The sequence below is a fragment of the Sitophilus oryzae genome, unplaced genomic scaffold (genome assembly GCF_002938485.1).
Source record: "Sitophilus oryzae breed Bouriz unplaced genomic scaffold, Soryzae_2.0 scaffold_1110_pilon_pilon, whole genome shotgun sequence".
In the NCBI taxonomy this organism is placed as follows: domain Eukaryota; kingdom Metazoa; phylum Arthropoda; class Insecta; order Coleoptera; family Curculionidae; genus Sitophilus; species Sitophilus oryzae.
In genome coordinates, this window is record NW_022145739.1 from 492,356 (window position 1) to 515,911 (window position 23,556).

Genomic DNA, 23,556 nt, shown 5'->3' on the forward strand with positions numbered 1-23,556 from the left:
TTTTCATTACTGATTAACAATTTATTTCCTATAATTTCGTAAAAAAAAACAATCTTTAAAAATAACAAGGGTAAGGGAGTGTCAATATATAAAAAAAACTTTCTTTTTCACGCTATGCTCTGGAGATATTTTTCCACGTACTAAACAAATATTTTTGTCTCTTTTCACTTCTACATATCCTACAGCATTATCTCCATACGTCTCCCTACCTGATCTGAAAAATAAGTTTATAACATTAATTTATAACTATATAAAAGTTCGTAACAGTAGGTATCTACTTATACTTAAATATGCCTCAGTACTACAAAGAATAAATGTTACATACCTCTCTGTTTTTTCCTCGTAATTCAGCACCAATAAATTGGGAATTTGTATTTATAAAAGCAGCCAACATAAAAGCATCAACTTTTGGCAAGTTATCTGATTGTGCTTTTACAAACCCGGAATCTGCCATTACTTAAAAAATCTCAGAACACACAACACATACAAATAATAACTGCACAAAAAGCATAAAAAGCTCCTTCAATCAACGCTAAAAGCAACAAAAATGTCTTAGTACGCCACCTAAATACGTACATAAACGGAACACGTCTGGCTGCTGCTGGCCATCGCGCGTCGACGAGAACGGCGGGTGACGTCAGACTAATAGAATATCGTTTCAATTCGCGAGGCGTCGTTTGCGTTATCTATAGTATTTTAATGGCCCGTTTTATAAAATTGTGGTACTGCTTTCAAGAAAAAAGTTTTTTTTTGCATTTATACATATTTATTCTAATAAATTGAACAGTTTCTGGCGAAAAATAAAATATATGCATCTTCCTCATTACCTCGGCAGTTTGATTTCGGAAAAGGCTAATATCGACTCTGAAATTCAGCACAGCAACGCCTCAAAAGCATTTTGGAAATTAAAAGACAGGGTTTTCTACAATCATGACTTCAGCACAAAAACGAAACTTGCAGCGTACCGAGCAATAATAATCCCCACCATGTTATATGGAAGCGCAACCTGGGTGCCGTACCGCCGCGCCGGCACACGAACGCATTAAACAAATTGCAACAGAGACACCTTAGAAAACTGTTAAGAGTCAAATGGTACCACCATGTCTCAAACGTATCAATCCTTGAAAAAGCTAGCTGCGAAAGGGCTGAAGTCATGATTACTAAATCCCGCTTAATATGGGCTAGCCACGTATGCAGGATGCAAGAAAACCGCCTACCAAAATCTCTTCTTTACGGTAAGCTTGTAGAGGATAAGAGGAAACCGGGTGGACATCTCAAAAGATACAAGAATATTTTCCATGAAAACTTAAAGGGGATGAGCGTGCAAAATCAGTGGGAGGAAGCAGCGCACAGTAGAACGCAATGGAGAACAATTGCAAACTCAGTTAACAACGACAACCAAAAAGTAAAGAGGCAACAAAGTAATGAGATATTTGAATGTCCGGAGTGCGGAAGAGAGATAACATCACGTATCGGGCTTTTCAGTCACAGAAAAGCTCATGAAAGAAAACGACTTGCGTAACCATCTTCTGATGCGTGTCAAATACTCGTCAGCGAGTAATGGCAGTAAGTAAGTACATATTAGCAAATTATTAGATAGCTGAGAAATTGCGATGCTGCCAATATATGCTCAACGCGTATCCAGAAAATGATTCGCACGGCAACGAGAATCGACTGCTTGGCGTTCCGCTAATCGAATACTTTCGCTTACCGCTTTGAAAGCGTAACGTTTTTATATCGAAGTTCCAGAATTCGGGCCCTGTTATGGCCGTCACAACTTGATATAAATAAAATTGTATAAATCATAATAATTTCTGTACGAAAAAGCAATTTAACGTGGTCTCTTACCTTGCTTAACTTCTCTCCCTCGTGGTGGGGTAGTAAACTGCGCAACGACTGGAAGCCATTGTTGATGCTCTGCATGCGCCTGCGCTCGTTACTGTTGGCGATCTCCCTGCGCAGGCGCTTCTCCTGATCCATCACGGCCGTGGGCGGTTCGCCCCCTTTGTTGATTCGACTGCAACAACAACAAAAATTAATAAGATCGAACATTATTCAACAATATTCATGTTTTTTTCTACTAGAATACTAGAACCTTCAATACCAACTTTTTTCGCTCAAAAATGTGTTGTGGTGTTGTATTCCGTATCGCGCATTGGTTACAAATAAAAAAATAAAGCTTTTGGATTAAGCGAAATCGCAAAGGAGAAAAGAGCAAATATTATAACCTGATTAGGATTTAAAAAAAAATAAAAACCAGGTTATAACATTTCAGCACTAAAAACTTTAGTATAAATTGATTATATTAATTGTGAGTGACTATAAGATCAATAATTAATTAATATAATTATTAAATTTAATTCATTTTTATTTCGATTTTTCCAAATAATTTCTGAAGTAACGTCAATATTGGAATGAAAATTGGTGTCTGAGTTTTTTGACATGAGAAATTTGATTTTGATGTTGATGTCAATATGACTCCTACTTGAAGAGGGCGCCACCCACATATTTCTTAACTGGTTTGAAGAGTAATAACTAACGTCCGTATCTGTATAAAATTAATAAGCAAAAAAAAATACATTTATATACGACGTTTTTTACGTAAAAAAGGTATCTTGGAAAAAATCACTAATACGAGTAATGGTTCTCGAGATATTTGGAATCGAAATTACCTGTAGCCATTGACATAAATTGTTATAATTGTTAATGTTGACTAACTAGTTATTACACTGCAATCATAAATTGAAATGTTTATGTGCCCAAAGTTCAACAGAAACTGTTTTATCATCATTTTTTCGAAGAAAAATTTATGATTAATTTAAAAAATAAAAAATTCCCAAATTTCTTATTTCAGTCAAATAACTATTCGAATCTACTCACAGCACGTTTATTTTTGTCAATAATGACAGGTATTGACTATTTCCATTCTAAATATCTTGAGAACGGCTGCTCGTAGCGATTTCTATCAAGGAACATTTTTTACATAAAAAATCACGAAAATTTATATTTTTTCACTCGGTAGTTTTATACAAGTTATTTCTTTTCAAACCAGTTAAAACACGTGTAGGTGGCGCCCTCTCCAAATAGGAGTCATATTGACATCAAAAACAAATTTCTTATGTCAAAAAAACCCAAACACCAATTTTCATCCAAATATTGACGTTACCTACTTCAGAAATTATTTAAAAAAAATCAAAGTAAAAAATGCAACTTCTACACCCTGTGTCTCCAAAACTAAGCATTTTAGAATACTATACATTTATACGAACTTTTTTGCTTATGTTTATCTGCAGAATATGCTGCCGAAGTTTCTGGAATACAGTTCGGACCACCCTGTATAAATATACAATTTTAAATTCTCTGAAACCCAATTAAACGGATAAATAAATAAAACATGGCAAAAATTTCGCGCGACCTTATTCCGAAGAATGCGATAAATCAAAACGGTTCGTATTTTCAAAACGGCCACGCCCTAAAATGCACTTAAATAGCTTTATTAAAACGTAACGACTATTATTTACCGAACATTATCTCCGAGTAGTATCGATACTTTAAGTAACAGCAACGATGAAAATAAATAATTAGTTATTTACGAGCGATATACAATATCAAAAGCGCTCACAGCTGATACCAGACGGCTGTCATTCATTATCGTCTTATTTATAGATTAATTTATACTATTTATATGTCGGCATTTAGATAGATACCTAGTTATTTTCTAATAAATTTGTAAAAAGCAAAGTTTACTTAAGCCTGTAAACTATGCTAAAGGTAGCAGGTAGCCACACACATTCAGTATTTCCCCAAGGATTGGAGTGCGCTGTCCAAGTATTGAGATACTGATGGACATGATGGACATATACAAGGTGTCCCAGAAATAAGTGGAAGTATTTTAACTGGTAGTATAGTTTAACCCGAGAAACACGGCTATGAGATTTTTTTCGCGAAATTTTTTTTGAAAATTCGGAATTTTTTGGATTTTTTTTTAGTTTTTAGTTAAACAACATAATTTCTTGATAATATGGCAACATAGGTAGTAGATTAAATTTACAAGAAAGAAAATCCAGAAAAGATCCAGTGGTCCTCAAAATTTGAGCAAAAAATCATTTTTTTTGGAAATTTTTTTTTGGTAAAATAACTCCGTTATTTTAAACTTATTTGAAAAACCATAATGAGAAAATATGTTTCTTTTATCGAGATCTACCACCCCTTAAAATACTTGCACTTATTTCTGGGACACTCTGTATATATTGAAAAATCAAATTTTCTGAAAAATACCGGGTAACTTTTTTATTTTTTCAGAAAAAAAAACAGAATTGGTATGTTAGTATATGACATAAATTAGGATTGATTGACGTATTCAATTGTTTTTGGTCACTTCCTGTTTCACCGGAAATTACTACAATTTTTGATTTTTAAATGGCGCCCTGGATATTTTTTTATTTTACTCGATAGAAAATTACATTCTGAATAGAATGACATATCATATGTCAAGTTTTGACATTCTCGCTTAATAAAAAATCGTATTCTGAAATTCAATCTAGAGTGCCATGGCTATGTTGAAAACACTAATTCTTAATCAAGGAGCCTTGGAAAAATAGATTTGATCGTCTGATGTTTTTAGTGTCTTCTCCTGGCTAGTTAGAAAATGCTCAAATCGTATTTTCAATCATATCTCAATTTTTTCAAATGGAACGACAGTGGCTCATTAGCATATTTCGAAAAAGCATTTTTTACGATTTCGAGTCAAATTTTCGTTACGAACCGCAAGTTATAATTTCAAATAAACCATATGCCAAAATGTCAAAAGTTGACATATGATATGTCATTCAATTCAGAGTGTTATTTTCTATCGAATAAAGTAAAAAATACCGAGGGTGACATTTAAAAATCAAAAGTTCTAGTAATTTCCGGTGAAACAGGAAGTGACCGAAAACAATTGAATACGTCAATAAATTCTAATTTATGTCATATGCTAATATACCAAATCTCATTTAACTGAAAAAATAAGAGTTAGGGGTGAGCCACTTTTGAGACGCATCCGGTAGGTACTGTTCCTTTCTTTTAAGTTTCATTTGCATTAAATTCATTATAATAACATTTATTGGTAAATTTTCTATGTAGAAAGTAAGGTTCCAAAAAAGGTTCTCAGCGAAAAATCGTTCTCGGCATAAAAAGGCCGAGATTATCGGCCACGGCCATGGTCATGTCAAAAAACCTCCGGACGTCAATTTTCATCCCAATATTGACGTTACTTCAGAAATTATGGGGAAAAAATCGAAATAAAAATGAAACTTCTACACCCTGTATCTTCGAAACTAAGCATTTTCGGACATACATTTATACGAACTTTTTTACTTATTTTTATCTATAGAATATGCTGCCGAAGATTCCGGAATACAGTTCGGACCACCCTGTATATTTAATATTATACATAATATAATAATAAAATGCATAATCCTTTAAATTGACAAAAATTGAAATTTTAAAATTCCGAAAAGTACAACCGACAGACGGTCTTCCAAATTCCTTTTTTACATTACGTACGAAATGTAACAAAACTGCTCACGATCGTCAAATTAGCTTATTTTTGAGCCTCTCGCTCCATCTATCGACGCGTGGATGAATGAAATACTCGTCTGAAGTCGAAAAAAAAAAGAATGGATGACCGAATCACGATGGGGGTTTCCCGGACAGCTAAAGAATCGCCTTCGTATTTCTATGCGTAAACAATGAACGAAATGATAGATGTTAAGGTCTTATTAATGTAAGTTTTATAAATTTAACAGAGAATTGTGCTTTTATATGAATTACTCGTATATCCTACTAATAAGTAAAATTTTTGTGTGTAAGTATTCACCTCCATACAGAGTTCTGAAACTAGAAACTTATACATTTCTAGTCTGCACCTCTGATGCATCACCAACAAGCACCATCTAGCAAACAACTATTTAGAAAGAATATGATGAATGATGAAACACTGCATAATTTGAAAGATGCAATGCTGAAAAATTACTTTTTTAGCCTATAACATAGACTAATAAAGTAATTTTATTAGTATTAGTAATTTTATAGTATCAAATCCCAATAAAACCGTTTCTGCATGAAAATAACCGTTTTTATTATTTTATTATCAGATGTTTTTTTTTCATATAATAAATTATTAAATAAATATTGCATCGTCTCTCGGTCTCGGCCGAGACTAAAAATAAAAGTTCGGTCGGACCTTAGTAGAAAATACCTCTAATAAAAATCTATTAAAAAAGTGCTAGACTTGCAAAAGTCTTGCAGCTAGACCAAGCCTGGACCCTGCTAATCCAAGATAATTTCTTAGACTTCAAGACCAAGAGAATTTTTTGAGAAAGTCATATTTACTCCGAATAGAACACGCCTTTACTCCGAAGCTTGACCTCGTCAAAATTATCAACCACTGTCTTTGAGGACGTTTTTTTTTCGATCGTTGTGGTATTCCTACTGGGCATATACATAAAAATATCTCACAGAACTAGATTTTTCTTTAAACCTTAAGCAGGACACTCAAATCTTCTCGTATATTTGTAGCAAAGAAAAACCTGTACATAAACATTCGAACCGATTATCCTTCTTGGGGCAAACATGCAATTAATGGAAAAATAATAACAATAATTAAGCGGTTATGTGTTTAAAACGGCCTTGAAACGAACGTCGCCATTCATGAATGCAGAAATATAAATACTGACCCAATTGTTTATAAATACATACAGGGTTTACACGATCGCTCCACAATAGAAAAGAGAGTAGATATACAAAACATTTCCATTCATAAAATGATACTGAATTTCATCAGCTTGTGCGTTTGTTGATATTTTAACTAAATACGGCAATTGATGTACACGAATTTAAGCTGTAATGTAATTAAATATTTATATAATTGAAACTGTAGGAAAACCTATCTTATTATTTAACATTAAACCGAGGGGTAAACCGCAGAGGGAAAAGTGTACACCGTAATTCCTTTTACTCAAATAATTCCTCAGAATTCCTCGTAATTCCTTCGGAATTCCTTGGAATTCCTGGTCTACAAAGTCAAGGTCAATCATTCAAGGTCTTCCTTGGAATTCCTTGGTAACGAACTCGGTAACTCTGTCAGTCTGAACCAGCGTTGCCACCTCGGTTTCGCAGTTCCGCTATGAATTTTCAGGTGATTTTTATAAATGTCTAATGTCTCTATAAGTACTAGATCTTACAATAAAAAGTACTATTACGAGATTTACGTTTTTTTTAGTTAAATTTTAGGACCAATAGGGGATCATGAGGTGAAAATACTGGAAATATGTCGGCACTTACTTATTAAAATTAATTTTTCTCGGGATTTTTTGAAAATGATAGGTACCTAGTTATACTCGTATCTATAGGAAAGGAAATTAATAAAACTTCAGTTGCACGTCATACGATCACCTGTAAATTCCATAAGATTACGCATGGTATCATTGATGAAGCACCTAAAGTTGTATTAATTTCCCTATAGTATATACCTAGGTATTATTCCGAGGAAATGAAAAAATCAACTTTACACTTTCTGAGTACGGAATAAAAAAATCTTATAAGGGTTTCTTTAAAATGGCGAAATGAGGGAACGTTATAAGTAGATCTCTCGGGGATGGTTCGGCCGTACTATTGGAAAATATTTTAGATATATAATCGAGGGTAATATATTAAATTAAAAGAATATCTGATCTGTAGATATTTGATATTGGGAAATTTTGGAAGCGAAAACGAAAAACGGATAGTAAAAAATCGCCTGCAAAATGTTTTTCTTTAAATTTAGTACTACCTATTATAGTATTCATGGTTTACTAATGTTCGTTAATTTTTTATAAAGTTGCTTGTAATTCCTCTTAATTCCTGTGGAATTCCTCTAAATTTCTAAGGAATTCCTTGGAATTCTTACGGAAATAATGGAAATTCCTAGTAATTCCTATGGAATTCCTTGGAATTCCTCGTAATTCCTTGGAATTCCTGTAGAATTCCTTCATAGTGTACACCATAATTCCTCTGCGGTTTACCCCTCGCATTAAACGCATAATATACCATAGGATCGAGAAAAAAAAACGGCGTCAGAGATAGCTGGCGAATGAAAATCGATAATAATTTTGCTGAGGTCAAGCCCTAGAAGTAGTTTAATTGGCCCGTACTCTTCTTTGTTTTTTAATGGTACTTATTATCAGTTGGCCTTAAGAAGGTTGTAATTTATTTTTATATTGAGTAAAAATGATTAAGTGATGTAGTTTAATATTCGAGAAAAATATTTTTTTAGAAATAGATTTGTGTCTGGAAATGTTCAATCCTTTTATCTTTCCATAATTAATGCTAATTTTTGACAAGTATTATGTCAAAATTAAGTAAATGACGTCTGTGATTGATCTCGCTAAAATTATTGACGTTGACGCCGTTTTTTTTTCGATTATACGGTACCATCAAATCACCAGAATATCACCCTAAAATTATATTATAGGTACTTACGCCTAGCAATTTTTCTAAGAAAACATTCTTAGAATTCCATTGTATATTACAATATCACGATGTTAATTTCATGTCATGTAATACTATTCTAATTGCTAAATAATTTATATGTATTATTATAACAAGGCAATTATTTCATCATTAATAGTAAGAAATATAATAACTAGTATTGTCGTAACTCTTGATTGATTTTATTCATAGTTTTATCTTTCTTAAACTGTTCTAACCTTGGCTAATAAGACGAAGTTATGACAATTTTCATCTGTTTGCCCTAATAATAAACACAGTAAGAAATACCATACTTCGATTGTGACGATTATGATTCAGGAGTGTTTCTAAAAGAATTAGTGCAAAACTAAATAATATTAAACTGGACTTGCTTTAAAATGTTCCAAGACAATATTATACCGTATTGTAACCCAGACTCATTGAATGGTGCGTCAGTAAGGTAGATGATCTCTTTCTTGGCGATTCCATAAGTATATAAAAGAAATATCAGAAAAAAACCATGATACAATTGGTATTACATATTGAAAGGAACATCAGAAAAGATCAGGCGAATAGCTAAAGGTATAACAATTAAAACTGTCTAGATGTCTGAGTGGCCGGCCGTAGCTCCAGCGTTAGTGTGTCGATCTGCGGAGCAGAACGTACTGGGTTCGATCCCCAGCCAGTATGGTCGCTTTATTTATTTAAATAAAAATATTTATTTATCTAAATAGAGCGACCGACGAGCCGCCGCGCCACCTCAAGGAAGGCAATAGCAAACCACCTTGAGTATATTTGCATTGTACAGGGTGTCCCATTTTGGTTGAAATCATACGGTATCTCCGTTATTAGTAAAGATAGGAGGATGCGGTTTGCACAAACCTGTCCCACTTTTTTGTCAAACGGAAGATGCTGCAAACAAAATTTTCATAGCCTTCTTCGTTTCTGAGCTACAGGGTCTTTTTGAAAATTTTGCAATTTGGGACGCCCCCTGTATCTCTGTTATTGTTAAAGGTATCGAGAAGGTGAAAACTGTTTATTGTAGAACTTTTTACGTAGAATACAGTGGCGTAGACTGGTTTTCTACGAAAAAAATATTTTTGAAAGTATGAACTAAAGTTAGGTTTTTTCAAATGGAACACCCCGTATATTTATAAATAATATGATCTGTCTTGCTAAGAGCTTCTCAAAAATGTATATCACTCTATATTTATTTTCAGTATTTACTGCAATATTTAAAATATATCATTTTCTTATTAGTGGTATTTTTTACTAAAATAAAATCTACACATATTCAAATTTTATTTGGGATTAATATATTACACTTTTGTGTTACTGTTACCACTGAATCTGTGAATATATTTGTCTTTTTATTATAACGAAATTTATTATAACGGGATGCGTTTGCGAATATCTAAAAGCTTGCATTATTAAAGCATTTTGCAGGTGTTCGACATTGTTGGAGTTGCCAGGATATACTTCATATTTCAAAAAAAAAACAAAATCAGAAATCGAGAACGAACAAATCCGGGAATCAGTGGGGCCATCATATGGGTTCATTGGTTCCATATGTTGGGATTAATTCATTAATTTGAGAAATAATAATTTAGCAAAATTCTAATATTTTCAAAGTTGTGAGCTGGAACCTCATCTTGCTGAAAGTATATTTCACGTAAATTAGCTAAAGGAATATCTAAAATTTCCCGTGCGGTAGCTTCCAAGATTTACAAATAGCGGTAGAGAGTTGAGTTTCCCTAATATATAAAGAATTTATTAGTGGCTTCCAAAATAAAACAAGAGGCAGATAGCAGTATACTTTTAATAATTCTTTAGTTTCATTTTTCAATCATGGCCTACTAATAAATATGATATTTTAATAAAAACTTTTAAATATTGCAGTAAATAGTGAAAATAAATATAGAGTGATATATATATTTTTGAGAAGCTTATGGTAAGTCAGATCATATAATTTATAAATATACAGGGTGTTCCATTTAGGAAAACATAACTTTAGTCCATATCTTTAAAAATATTCTTTTCGTAGACTGACAGACTACGCCACTGTATTCTACGTAAAAAGTTCTACAATAAACAGTTTTCACCTTCTCGAGAGCTTTAACAACAACAGAGATACAGGGGGTGTCCCAAATTGCAAAATTTTCAAAAAGACCCTGTAGCTCAGAAACGAAGAGGGCTATGAAAATTTTGTTTATGGCATCTTCCGTTTGACAAAAAAGTGAGACAGGTTTGTGCAAACCGCACCCTTCTATCTTCACTATTAACGGAGATACCGTATGATTTCAACCAAAATGAGACACACTGTACAGCCTCTCAAATAGTGCCGTTCGGATTCGGCAATAAACTGTAGGTCCCGTGTACTTGTGAAACAATGATGACACACATCACAAGTACATGCGAGAGGTAGCCGACGCCCTATATAGAGTATGGCACTGTAAGAAGAAGATGTCTGAAACTACTGTAAGAAGCATCTTAACAAAAACCAGACTGGAAACATCGAAACAAGAGAAAAGTGTATCTACCAGGTATCCTGTGAATGCAGTGAGCCTTATATTGTAGAGACAAAACGGCCTACAAATGTACAACTTAACAAACAGGAAAAACATATAAACTAAAATTAAATTAAATAATTACATTAGTTCACATCTGACCAAAAACCAAAACATTATGTTTACTTAAATTAAATAAAGTCAATAGAAGCTGAAAATTCTTTTGAAATCAAAGCAAGAAATAATTGGTTTGTAATTATATTCTTCAATTTTTAGCCGACCATACCAACAGGTATAAGATCTAAAGTAAATTCAACCCCAAGATGCACCAAACGTAAACAGAGACATGAGGCAAGCACGTGAACAGGAACGCTGTAGTAATATAACCAGGACCGCACTAAGGTCGGATATTTCAAATCATAAAATTATTATGTATATTTTTATGATTTTTTTACTATTGTTTATATTTTATGATGGAAATTTATATTATATAATTGGGTAATTATTAGGAAAACTGGAAATCGTCCTATTTTCATCAAAATTGGTATACACCCTATTTTGAGGTCGTAGATTACTAATCTGACCAAACCTAACCAACCAGCGGTCTCTTACCGTTTTTCAGACAAACGGAAAATAATTTCAACAATGATTTTTTTTTATTTCCGCCCTATATAGTAATAATTTCACTATATTTTTATTATATCATAGTTTATCTAAAAACCACACTTGATTGAGGATTGAAAAATGTCCAAAATTTTACTAAAAAACACTTTTTTAACAAAATAACAAAGAACATTGAGACCAGATGGAAGTTCGGCATTTCATATATTCTTCTTTCTCTCTCCTATGTAATGAGAGAGACAAATATATTTTATACCTAATCTAGAAATTTGAAAATTTACAGCGTTGCCATATCTTGATTTTTTTCGGGTGATTAGGGATTTTAAATAAATTACCTATTATGAGATCTGACAATAGTTAAATATACCTATATCTACAAAGTTACGGGGAAGAGTTTTAATTACATTCAATTACATTGCAAACTTCTATGCTTAGGGGGTTGATATTTTTATGTTATATTATATTAAAAAAAGATTAAACCCCTTCGCAAAGAAGTTATATAAAGACTATTTATAAGCACGAAGTTGCATGAAAGAGTTTTGATTGCATTGGTTTATATTGTAATGTATTATATTGGGAATAAATTTAAAAAGCATTTTTATTTTATCAAACAGTATTCCTTAACGCGCTGTAAAAAATCTCAACCGCCTACATCAACGGCTCTATGGCTGGCCGGCCAATCAGGGTAGATTTCGCCGCTGGCTCTCGCCTGACACGTGCTGATCACGCACTGTGCATTTGTTTATACTGGTGCATTTTGAATTTGAATACAGTTTAGGCTATTAAGATCGGCAAAAAAAAAATTTAATTTCACTTAAAATTAGTTATTTGGGTCATAAATGACCTAAATACAAAATATTTTCATGGTGTCTGTCTGTCTGTCCGTCTGTAACACGATAACTCAAAAACCGCTAAACCGATTTTAACCAAATGTGGCACAAAAATACTGTGGCACCCCAGAATCCCAGAATCTCATTAGTTTTTGGTGGGGGTGGGGGGTTGGTAAAGGGGTATGGGAGGGGGTTAAAAATTTAAAAAAATCGTCACTCCAAAATTACAGTAGCTAGCGAAACGCGGTTTTCAATTTAAGATTAGGAATAATATTTGCAACAAAATTTGTAATGACATCAAAATCAGTCAAAGTCGCAGTTTTTGAGATAAAAAAATTGGAAAAATTCCTCTACTTTGAAACTAAAAGGCCTACCAACTTTTTATTAACATATTTTAGTATGGACGGCTATACGTGCCTCCCGGCGCCATTTTTTTTATTATAGCTTCAACACTAAATAGATTCTTAACTGTATGCTATAACAAGAACTACTTAGGTAGAATTGTTATAAGATAATATAACCTCACTTTATTTTTTAAGTCTATTCAAATACTTTGGAAAAGCTTCACTAATAATTCTAATATTTCCCAGGGATATAATAAGTACCTAATGGGTCTCTTGGTATCTCCAAAAATATCACAGTTATTTTTTTTTCAGTTAAATCAACTAACTATACTTCAGGGACACATTTATCCTGGAAATTATAAAAAGAACCCTCTAGATAGAATCTCCAGAAACAGATAATTGGCAGAAGGAAACACAGGGTGTTATTTGTACAAAAATTATGTTTTTTTACTGGATTTCTGGAACAGAAGTTTCAATAAGACAGAGTTATTTAATACATTTATTTATTAACACACTATAACACTGAAAAACTGTTACGTTTTTGTTCAGTTTTTATAATGCTGTATCCACATTTTAATTCAGCATACTTGCTAGTGGTAATTTTTGATAATAAAAGGTGTCATAAAATAGTGTTATGTCAAAAAATGTCAAAAGATATCCTATATACAATAAAATAAATATGAAGTTAGTAGTAAGAAGTTCTGCATATTTTTATCAATTTAAAAGGCAAAATGTACCTTATGGGCTTATCAAATATGAGACAATAGTTCTATCTTCTTTTGTTACATCCTGGTCAACAGTACTTTGAAATCGTTCAACTATTATAGGTACGTTCGTGATATTTAATAAATAGTGAGATAGTATTCAAAATTGCGATTCTGTATTGACTTAAATTTACTTTGACGACCTTATTGCCAACCATGGACATATTCGGCGCCGGGTTGACTAACTGAAATTTAAATTTTTCGGCTCGGGATGCAGGTGGTAGCTCTACTGTAAAAAGATGCAACATTTATTTATTTATTTCCTGACATTGTCATTCGTTTTGACACTTTTTTTGTATTACGAATTTTTGGTTTAAGTGAATTATGTTGTGATATTTTAAGCTTAAAAAAATTTACTAGCAGGCCTTGCAGTCGAACATTGTTCTTTTTAGAACCTATTTTAGTGCGAAGTGTAGAAGATAGCTTAATAGCCGTAAAAAACTCATCGCAACTTTATTAGAATATTTTGAACGGAAAAACGGTCGTTGTGGTCCTTTATGTCTCTTAGTGCTGTTAAGAAGGTGAGTTTTATTGATGTAAATAATAACTGTTTTTATAATTATAAATCATTTATTTTTGTTTCTTATTGATTAAAAGAAAATATGTAAAAGTGGGCAACGCTGTGCCGATCAAGCTTAATCACGTGACTAAAAGTTTATTTGATATAAACTATACATATTTCTTTTCCATGTTAAACATAAAGGTGCGTATACATATGGCGAGTACAACGCGAGCCGAGCACGAGCCGAGCCTGCCACACGCTCAATTCGTCATATGTGTACTCCCCCCGCAAGCGCCTCGCGAGCCACTCACAGTGTGAGCGTCGCGATCCACTTGTCGGTTTTTGCGATGAACACAAAGGAGATCGCAGTTATAAAGGAGGGCGCGCACTGCATCGGATCGGACCGACCAGCAAAAGCGACTGTGACCATCGTACATATAGACGGCGCCGGCGTCCATTAAAACATTTCGGCCTGTAGAGGTCAGATTCCTACCTCTACCTATCTACGATAGTCGAGTCACCGCCTTCGCCGTTTCTCGCCGGACTGGTACCGATTCAGTGCGCGTACACCTTAATTGGGACGGCGCCGGCGTTGTGGCATGTACGTCGTTCTGGTCTGATCGGCGAGCAGGGAGCCTACATGATCGGAGGATATTTTGCTTCAATTAGTTGAGTTGTATAGGACGCATACTATTTTGAGGGACCCCAAAGACGAAAATTATTTAAAAAAAAACAATAAAAATAGATGCCTGGAGGGAAATCGCCGCTTTAATAGGCAAACCTGAAGAAATATGCAAGAAAAAAATTATAAGCATGTTGGCAACTTATAGAAGAGAGAGGAAAAAGGAAAAAGTCAGTAGGAACAGGAAAAGGTGAACTTTGCAAAATAAGTACCTATGTTTATTTATAGAATGATATTTATTCAACTACCATCTGAAAAACATATTAGTACAAAAAGTCTGAGTACACCCCTTTTTTTTCTTGTAGCACCTTTTTTTTACCATAATTAAAAGAACCAAATCGCGTCAAAAACTGCACTGACACTGAAAAAAGAATATTTCTTGTATGCTCGCGAGCCATTTACATTTCATATGGACCGTTGCTGGCTCGGACTATGATCTCGCTGTTCTTGGTGCTCGCGGCGAACAACGAACAACAAATTCCAAACTTGTATATGAAATTGACATCCATAAATTGACATAATTTGTTAAAATTTTTCGAAAATTTATTTTAACATCGGTACCAATTAATAACTCTAAAATCCTCACACTATTACCAACATTTTTTTTACGAATAGATCAAAAAAGTTCCATATTAAGCAACCGACTGCAATAATTAAACACACACGCTAATAAAATTAGGCTTCGCTCTTTTACCATACGAAATCACACCCTTTCAATTTGATACTTCTGATCTCTAGGGGGCGATACTGTCGGCCATCTACGAGCGAAAAAATAAAGCCGCCGGGCTTACAGAATACAATTGGTTTAGGTCAAGGGCCATTACGGCCATTTAGCACGCTCGGTGGTGGGGTTAAAACGGTCGCAAGGTTAGGACCGGCACTTGATAGAGCTGGCGGAATGTATCTCGCTGTCTCCTTTACACCTGTTTCCCCTTGATCTAGTGGGGTTTAATTGAAAAACTGGGCATTATGACAGATTTGGAGAAAAATATTTTTTTTCAGTTTTCAAAATGCCTTTAATATTTGAAGTGCCTAGTTGAAGTTGTTGGCATTTTGAAAAATCAATCAAAAGATAAAAAACGCTACGGCTATCAAAATGTTGATCTAATAACAATTTGACGTTTATATTATTACGTCAAAATCTCTTGAATAAAAAAACCGCTTGATTATGACCATTCTAATAAAAAAATAAGACAGAAACAGTTAGTTTATTTCAAAATCGACGAAATACCAGAATACCATAATACCAGATATACCATTAAGATATTAATAACAGTGAACAAGAAACGATGATTCAGTGAAGTCATGGTAGGCTTTGGAAAAAAATTACTTTTGACGTAATAGTATAAACGTCAAATTAATATTAGATCAACAATTTGATAGTCTTTTATCTTTTGATTGCTTTTTCAAAATGTCAACAACTTCATTCAATAAAGGCATTTTGAAAAAGCAATTAAAAGATAAAAAACGCTGCTAAGACTATCAAAATGTTGATCTAATAACAATTTGACGTTTATACTATTACGTCAAAAGTAATTTTTTTCCAAAGCCTACCATGACTTCACTGAATCATCGTTTCTTGTTCACTGTTATTAATATCTTAATTATTAGATATTAATACATCTGGTATTATGATATTCTGGTATTTCGTCGATTTTAAAATAAACTAACTGTTTCTATCTTATTTTTTTGTTAAAATGGGCATAATCAAGAGGGCTACTGATACCGTGTCGTAAAAATAAGCTAATTAAGGGCATATTTTTTGGTACCTATTTATTATAATTTTGCTAATATCTTCGGTTTGAAAGAAGATATCAAGATGCGGTTTTCGCTGACTTTTTAAGCTTTTACTACTCCTTATTATCAGCTAAAATTACATAAACTATCGTATTTAATTTTTTTGAAAAAACGCGCTATGTTTGTTAAATTGTAAGAAAGCCTACTAGCGTCTACATTAAAAACCTTATTATTATTATATTTATGGTATAATATAGAGTAAGAAACGCTCTTTTAAACGAACCCTCATTTGTTGGATTCTAATCATCCAGTCCGGAGTTATTAACATTTAAATAAAAATAGATCTAACCTTCCCCCACCACTTTATTTTAGGAGATAGGGGAAAATGGTTCGAACGAAAAAAAATCCAAAATTTACTGAAGATTATGAAACTATTATTTATAGTACCCATTATCTAGGCAAAATTCTGTAAAAAATCTTTTTTCTCATTTTCCATAGCAGTTGCGCCCTCTAACGGCCGTTTTACAAACTTGAAAATAATTTCCAGCAATTTCTCTTAGCCCCTTTAGTTATAAATATTTTTTTCCATAAGCCCTACGGCTAATACTTTCCGAGATACAACCGAGAGCTATTCTTAGTGGGACACCCTGTACATTGTTAGTTGACTACATTGTTTTTATTATATTCCTTTTTCTTGTTTTTTTTTTATTTTGTATCTAATGACAATTTTGTTCCTATTTTGGTTAGGCGCAGAATTCCAGAAATGGTTCTTCTAGACAAGAGATGCAATGAGTGTATCAATACTTTTTATAAGCCCTTATAATAAATATTATTATAATTAATTATTATAAATTATATTATTATATATTAATTATTATATTTACAAAAGTAATTGTAAATTCACTATAATAAAATGTTTTAATTTGTATAGTAAGTTACATGAAGTTGGCGATTTTAAAAGATAAATTAACTATGAATAAGTAAATTTACTATACTATGAGAGACACATTTTTACATAAATTCACAAAGAAAATTGGTGAATATAAAGATATATTATAACATATTTTGTAAAACTAAAGAACGGATGGTAAATTTACTACAATAATCTGTGGCAAGAAATATCCCTCAATACTGTTAGTAAATTCACAAATAAACTTTTTCAGTGTATACAAATAGGATATAATATTTTGACTAAATTACGAAAAACGAAACCGAACGCAAAAAGTGCGTAACGCCAGCCGACTGGGGACCTTGTAACAGCCTCGTATTTTGGCATTAAATCAGACATGGCCACGCCGCGCCGCGCTGACCTACCTCATTACTGTCTGTAACAAGTCGTTCGTTCATTCGCTAGCACTAGCGAGAATATTAAATAACTTTTTAATTATTATTAAACGCGTGTTCGTAGCAGTAGGCAGTAGATTACGACGATGGCCAGACGACGCTATCACCACGGATGGTAACACTCGGTCATATATCTTTATCAATCATTTTGATTTTTTCTGTTATAAAAGTAGGTCATGTTAACGTTTTTTTCAGTGTGGTAATGGTCATAGCGAAGCAGCAATGCGTTGAATTAACTGCAAATTACTTGAGGCGCTTTAGAAGAATATTTTGTTATATGTTATATTATCTACCCTCCCTCACTGGAGAGATGTCGTAAGATTAATCTCAACGCCCTTCCCCTTCTAGTGTCACGTGACATCTTTAAAATTTGTATTTTAAGTAAAGTTTAGAGATAAGGGTGCCCTAAGATTAAGGGAATCCAATCTGTGGAACCAGACCAACTACGGTCACTCGAGGATGTTGCCAGTGATAGGGAAAATCATGGCGAACACGAGTTCACATCTGTTGACCAGAAAACCGACATATACTCACCAAACATTATTTTGGAGAAGAGATAAGGATTCGCATCCCGACAAGAGAAGAATGGGAAAGCAACCGAGTAACGAACACTCAAGAAATAGCAGTCTACACAGATGCTGCTCAGAGGAATTAGATATCCGACAATCTTTAAGGCTATCGGATGGCTGTAATGTTCTACAAGCAGAGGTTTACGCCATAAAAGAAGCGACCAGCTGTAGGTTTACGAGAGAAAATCGCTGATAGACCAATAGGAGATATCGTGATATATTCTGATAGCTCGGGCGCTTTAAGAAGCATCACCATGCAAACAGTGAGATCGAAAACTGTGATGGACTGCCGAGATGCACTGTCCTGGCTGCGCCAAGGCTGGTTGCCAGGCCATAGCAATGTGGTGGTCAATCAAGAAGCAGACAGACACGCCAAAGAGAGGGCCAGGGGAGAGGCCGTGGTAGATGACTCACCACTTGAGACGATCAACACATGGAAGGAACTACCATCAAGGCCAAGCAGCAAGAGACGTGACACACACCAATTTAAAACAAATCATTCCACAGAAACATAAGTTATTTGACTTTTTAATGAGAGTTCCCATCTGTCAATTATATGAGGGAAAACAAAATGTGATATTTTGGTGAAAGTTTGAAACACTCTGTGGAATAAGTTAACAAAGCAAAGCATTTAAAAATTAGTTTATCATCTAGGTACATCTTTTCTCTTTAGTTTGTTTTTTAATACATCTCAATAGCTTGTTTTTGTTGGAGATATTCACTTTTGAATAAGATAGTATCGACTTAAAGCAATTTTAGTATTGAAAGCATGCTTTTGCTGTTGCGTCCTCATCAACACACTTAAAAATAGTGTATACTGTTTTTGTAATGCCACTGTCATTAAAAAATCTTATTATTCTTGATTGACGTTTACTCAGAAGTATTGACATTGACTATTGCTGCTTTAATTGGTCATGATAGAGATCAACTTCTGGATTTAAAACCGTCTCTGCTAGAATAACTGCACAACAAACAATAATAATATGATTTTTTAAAGACAGTGACATTATATAAATCATAAACACTATTTCATAGGTCTGTTGACTAGGATCAAAAACAAAAGGCATGGTTTTAATGTAAAAATTGAGAAAATAAGAAAATCTGTGTTTCTTCAAAAGCGAATATCTCCAAAAGAAATAAAGCTATTGAAATGAACCAAAATGTTACGAAAATCGAACAAAATCGAACCAAAAACATGTGTTAACATATTCCACAGGGTGTTTCAAACTTTCACCAAAATAACAACATTTTGTTTTCCATCGTATAATTCCGAGGTTTACTAACTCATCAAAATCGGTCCACAAGAATCTATACTAATATATAAAATCCTTAAGTGACTGACATACTGATTAATCACGATCCTGCTCAAACCACTCAACGTAAGAAGCTCAATTTTGGCATACAGGTTGATTCTAGGGTGTAGAGGTTCGATAAGAAGGGATTTTTCGAAATTCCAGTTTCAAGAGGGCGAAACCACCTCTCAAATATTAAAATATTTTTTATTTAAAAAACGGTCAAGTTTCCGAAAAAACGCTTAAACACGTATATTTTATTTTGTTTTTTTTACATATTTTAAGATTTTTTAAAAATGTATACAGGGTGTTTCGAAAAGTCTGGTCATTGATTAATCACGATCCTGCTTAAAGCGCTTGACGTAAAAAGCTGATTTTTGGGAAACAGATTGACTTTAGGGTGTAGAGGTTCCATAAGAAGGGGTTGCTCGAATCTCAAATTTCAAGAGGGTGAAAACGCCCCTCAAATATTACAATATTTGTTATTTAAAAAACGATTAGTCTTTCGGGAAAACACTTGGACACAAGCATAATTTATTGGGTTTTTTTACATATTTTGAAATTTTTTAAAAAATCATACAGGGTGTTCCAAAAAGTTGGGTAATTTCTTAACCACGATTCTGCTTAAACTGCTTGACGTAAAAAGCTTATTTTTGGCAAACGGATTTTTCGAAAGTCAAATTCCAACGAGATGAAACTACCCCTCAAATATTACCAAGTTATATAATAATATCGCCGTATTGTTTTTTCTCATGCTGACATAAATGTGAGAAAATTTTATCCAGTTTGTATGTTAATGGAAATTCTTGCTTTGCTTTATCATCACCATTACAAATGCTTAATTCGACGCGAACGAAATCGCTGGTACACACTAGTACAATATATAAAACTTTAAAATATATGAAAATTTGAAGGTGCCCGTTTTTCGTGCCGGTGAGTGTATAATATACGAATATGCAAAATAAAACGGTATGTTATCCTATCCTATCATCCACATAAGAATAACCCTATACCTAATCGTTAAAAGAGACCCATCTTTCCAAAATCAAATTACATTATGCGCACAAAGAGAGCCCAAAGAAACGGAAGCGTGGCGTTACGTAACAGGCCGAAACGGCTTTATTTGAACGGATCTTTAACCGGGGAAGAAGAAGCAAAAAAAGGGACAACGATAAAATGATAATCGAACCGGATCGGCTCACGTAATAAATGAAAAGGACGCAGGGCTAAGGGTTTGTTTCGAATAAAGTATGGTAACGCAAAAAAGAGGGTGTCTTTACATATGTAAAGTGATTATCTTCAGTAGGAGAAGCTACAAGGCCGTAGCTAGTGTTATAAAATGCCCGAGAATTAATTTTTGGAGAAGGTTCAATAAGAACGAATGAAGATAGATGAGTAAAAATCCAGAATTTATAATTAGCGCAAAGAAAATAGGTTGTGGATTGTATGAAGAGGGAAGTTAATCATTGCGACCTTAGAGATCTATCGTGTGCCACTTTTTAGTCGGCCATACCAACAGGTATGGTAGGCTATTAAGATCGACAAAAAAAAGCTTTCTTAATTTCACTCAAAATGAGTTATTTCATTCATTTAACAAACAGGAAAAACATATAAACTAAAATTAAATTAAATAATTACATTAGTTCACATCTGACCAAAAACCAAAACATTATGTTTAGTTAAATTAAATAAAGTCAATGGAAGCTGAAAATTCTTTTGAAATCAAAGCAAGAAATAATTGGTTTGTAATTATATTCTTCAATTTTTAGCCGACCATACCAACAGGTATAAGATCTAGGCTATTAAGATCGGCAAAAAAAAGGTTTTTTTAATTTCACTTAAAATGAGTTATTTCGGTCATAAATGACCTAAATACAAAATATTTTCATGGTGTCTGTCTGTCTGTCCGTCTGCAACACGATAACTCAAAAACTGTTAAACCGATTTTAACCAAATTTGGCACAAAAATACTGTGGCACCCGAGAATCTGCCCAATAGTTTTTGGTGGGGGTGGGGGGTTGGTAAGAGGGTATGGGAAGGGGTTAAAACTTTTAGAAAATCGTAACTCCAAAATTACAGTAGGTAGCGAAACGCGGTTTTCAATTTAAGATTAGGAATAATATTTGCAACAAAATTTGTAATAACATTAAAATCAGTCAAAGTTGCAGTTTTTGAAATAAAACAATTGGCGCCGGGAGGCACGTATAGCCGCCCATACCAAAATATGTTATTAAAAAGTTGGTAGGCAGATCTTTTAGTTTCAAAGTAAAGGAATTTTTCCAAATTTTTTTTCTCAACTGTCATGATAATAGTTACAAGCTTGATCATAGAGGTGTGGATATTCTCTAACAGTATCAATTAAAAGTTCTTCATCCATTGTAAACAATAAATAGCACACAAAATAATCCACTACAAGGTAGTACACACTGTTTACATCAAACACAACGAGAAAACTGATCGGACCTTCGGAATTTTTTGCCCTCTCTACCAAAAAAAGACTGATTCCGAAGCCAACCGATAGACGTTGCCGAGCGGGACTGAAGCAGTGCGCGGATGTCAATCTATTTCTACGTATTTCAAATCATTCCGACAAGACTGTTCCGTGCCGATTCGATCCGATCCGATTCAATGGGCGCCCTGCTTAATACTGCAATCAGATTCAGAGAAACTGGTTCCTGGACGCAAAAACCCTATGGTAATATGGTCATAGTAGTATTCTCGGAAGATTACCGAAGGATATCATTGCTGGACCATCAGATTATCTAACACCTAGATTGGAACTTGGGAAAAACTTGCAGAATCAGAAGTCCAGGGAGACTAACAAACTATTGCACGAATCCGACATTGTGCTATTTACTGATGGATCCAAGATGGCATAAGTCCGGGACTTTGCTCGGAGAGTCTTGCCATCACAAGGTCTTATCGGCTTCCAGCTTATTACATACTTTTTCTAGAGAACTGTGTCACAAATTACCTATAACAGATGCGAAAGAACACCGAATTACGCGTTCAGGTTTCTGTGACCTTCAGAAAGAGTTCATAGACAATCCGCAACAATGTATAGTTTGGGCTATTATTTGTTTGGGGGAAAATAATCTGCACCAATATGTTATCGAGGCATACAAAAAGGTCCACAGACTTTGAGACATACGGAAAATCAAGTCCATTTAGCGTGTGTCCAAATTTTGACAAGTTTTCAAAAATGACAGTTTTGTTTAGACTGACGTTTAATTTCACCTGACTTCTCGGTGAATGATTTCTTTTTATGGGGGTACATAAAATCTAAAATTTGTTTTGAATTGATGTTTCGAAGTCTGTGGACTTCTCTGTATAATCTCACAGTAATTTAATAGATTGCTCGTCATATTATATCAGCTCGTAGGAGATTAGGAAAAAAAAAAGATATTTATAGTATAAAAAATTAATTTATTAACAAAATTTAATTAAAGATGTGACAAAATAGTTACATTTCTATTGGTTCTATCGGACTTTTTTCGACTATATAAATCTTTATTTTTTGTAAACTTTAATGCATATTATTATAATATTTTCAATCTGATAAATAATTTAATGATGTAAATAAGAGGAAATTTCTCACATAGGTGGTCAAATTCTATAGTTTTCATTATATCAAACAGCCCCTGAATGTTTTTTTCAGTACAAAACTCATCAAAATTTAATATAAATAATTTTTCCAGCCTGTAAATAAAATGAATAAATTTTTCCACTTTCATGATCAAAGGCTTTTAAATGGATAAATAATTTCGAGTTATCCAGAGATTCGGATTCTTTTGCAAATTTTAGACAAATATCACATTAATGTATTTGAAGACCCTTTTTAATGATGTAGTCAAACATAATTAAAGGCATTTTG

The 23,556-nt window shown here is 33.5% G+C and overlaps 1 protein-coding gene across 2 annotated transcripts in view; it reads right to left on the reverse strand.

The window, feature by feature from the left end:
- LOC115881432 (transcription factor AP-4) overlaps nt 1-23,556 on the reverse strand; it is a 291,153-nt gene that overhangs the window by 218,634 nt on the left and 48,963 nt on the right. For both annotated transcript variants that reach the window (XM_030898916.1, XM_030898908.1), the window contains exon 2: nt 1,849-2,017. In XM_030898916.1, the coding sequence (XP_030754776.1) occupies nt 1,849-2,017 (169 nt within the window). The remainder of the gene's footprint in view (nt 1-1,848; nt 2,018-23,556) is intronic.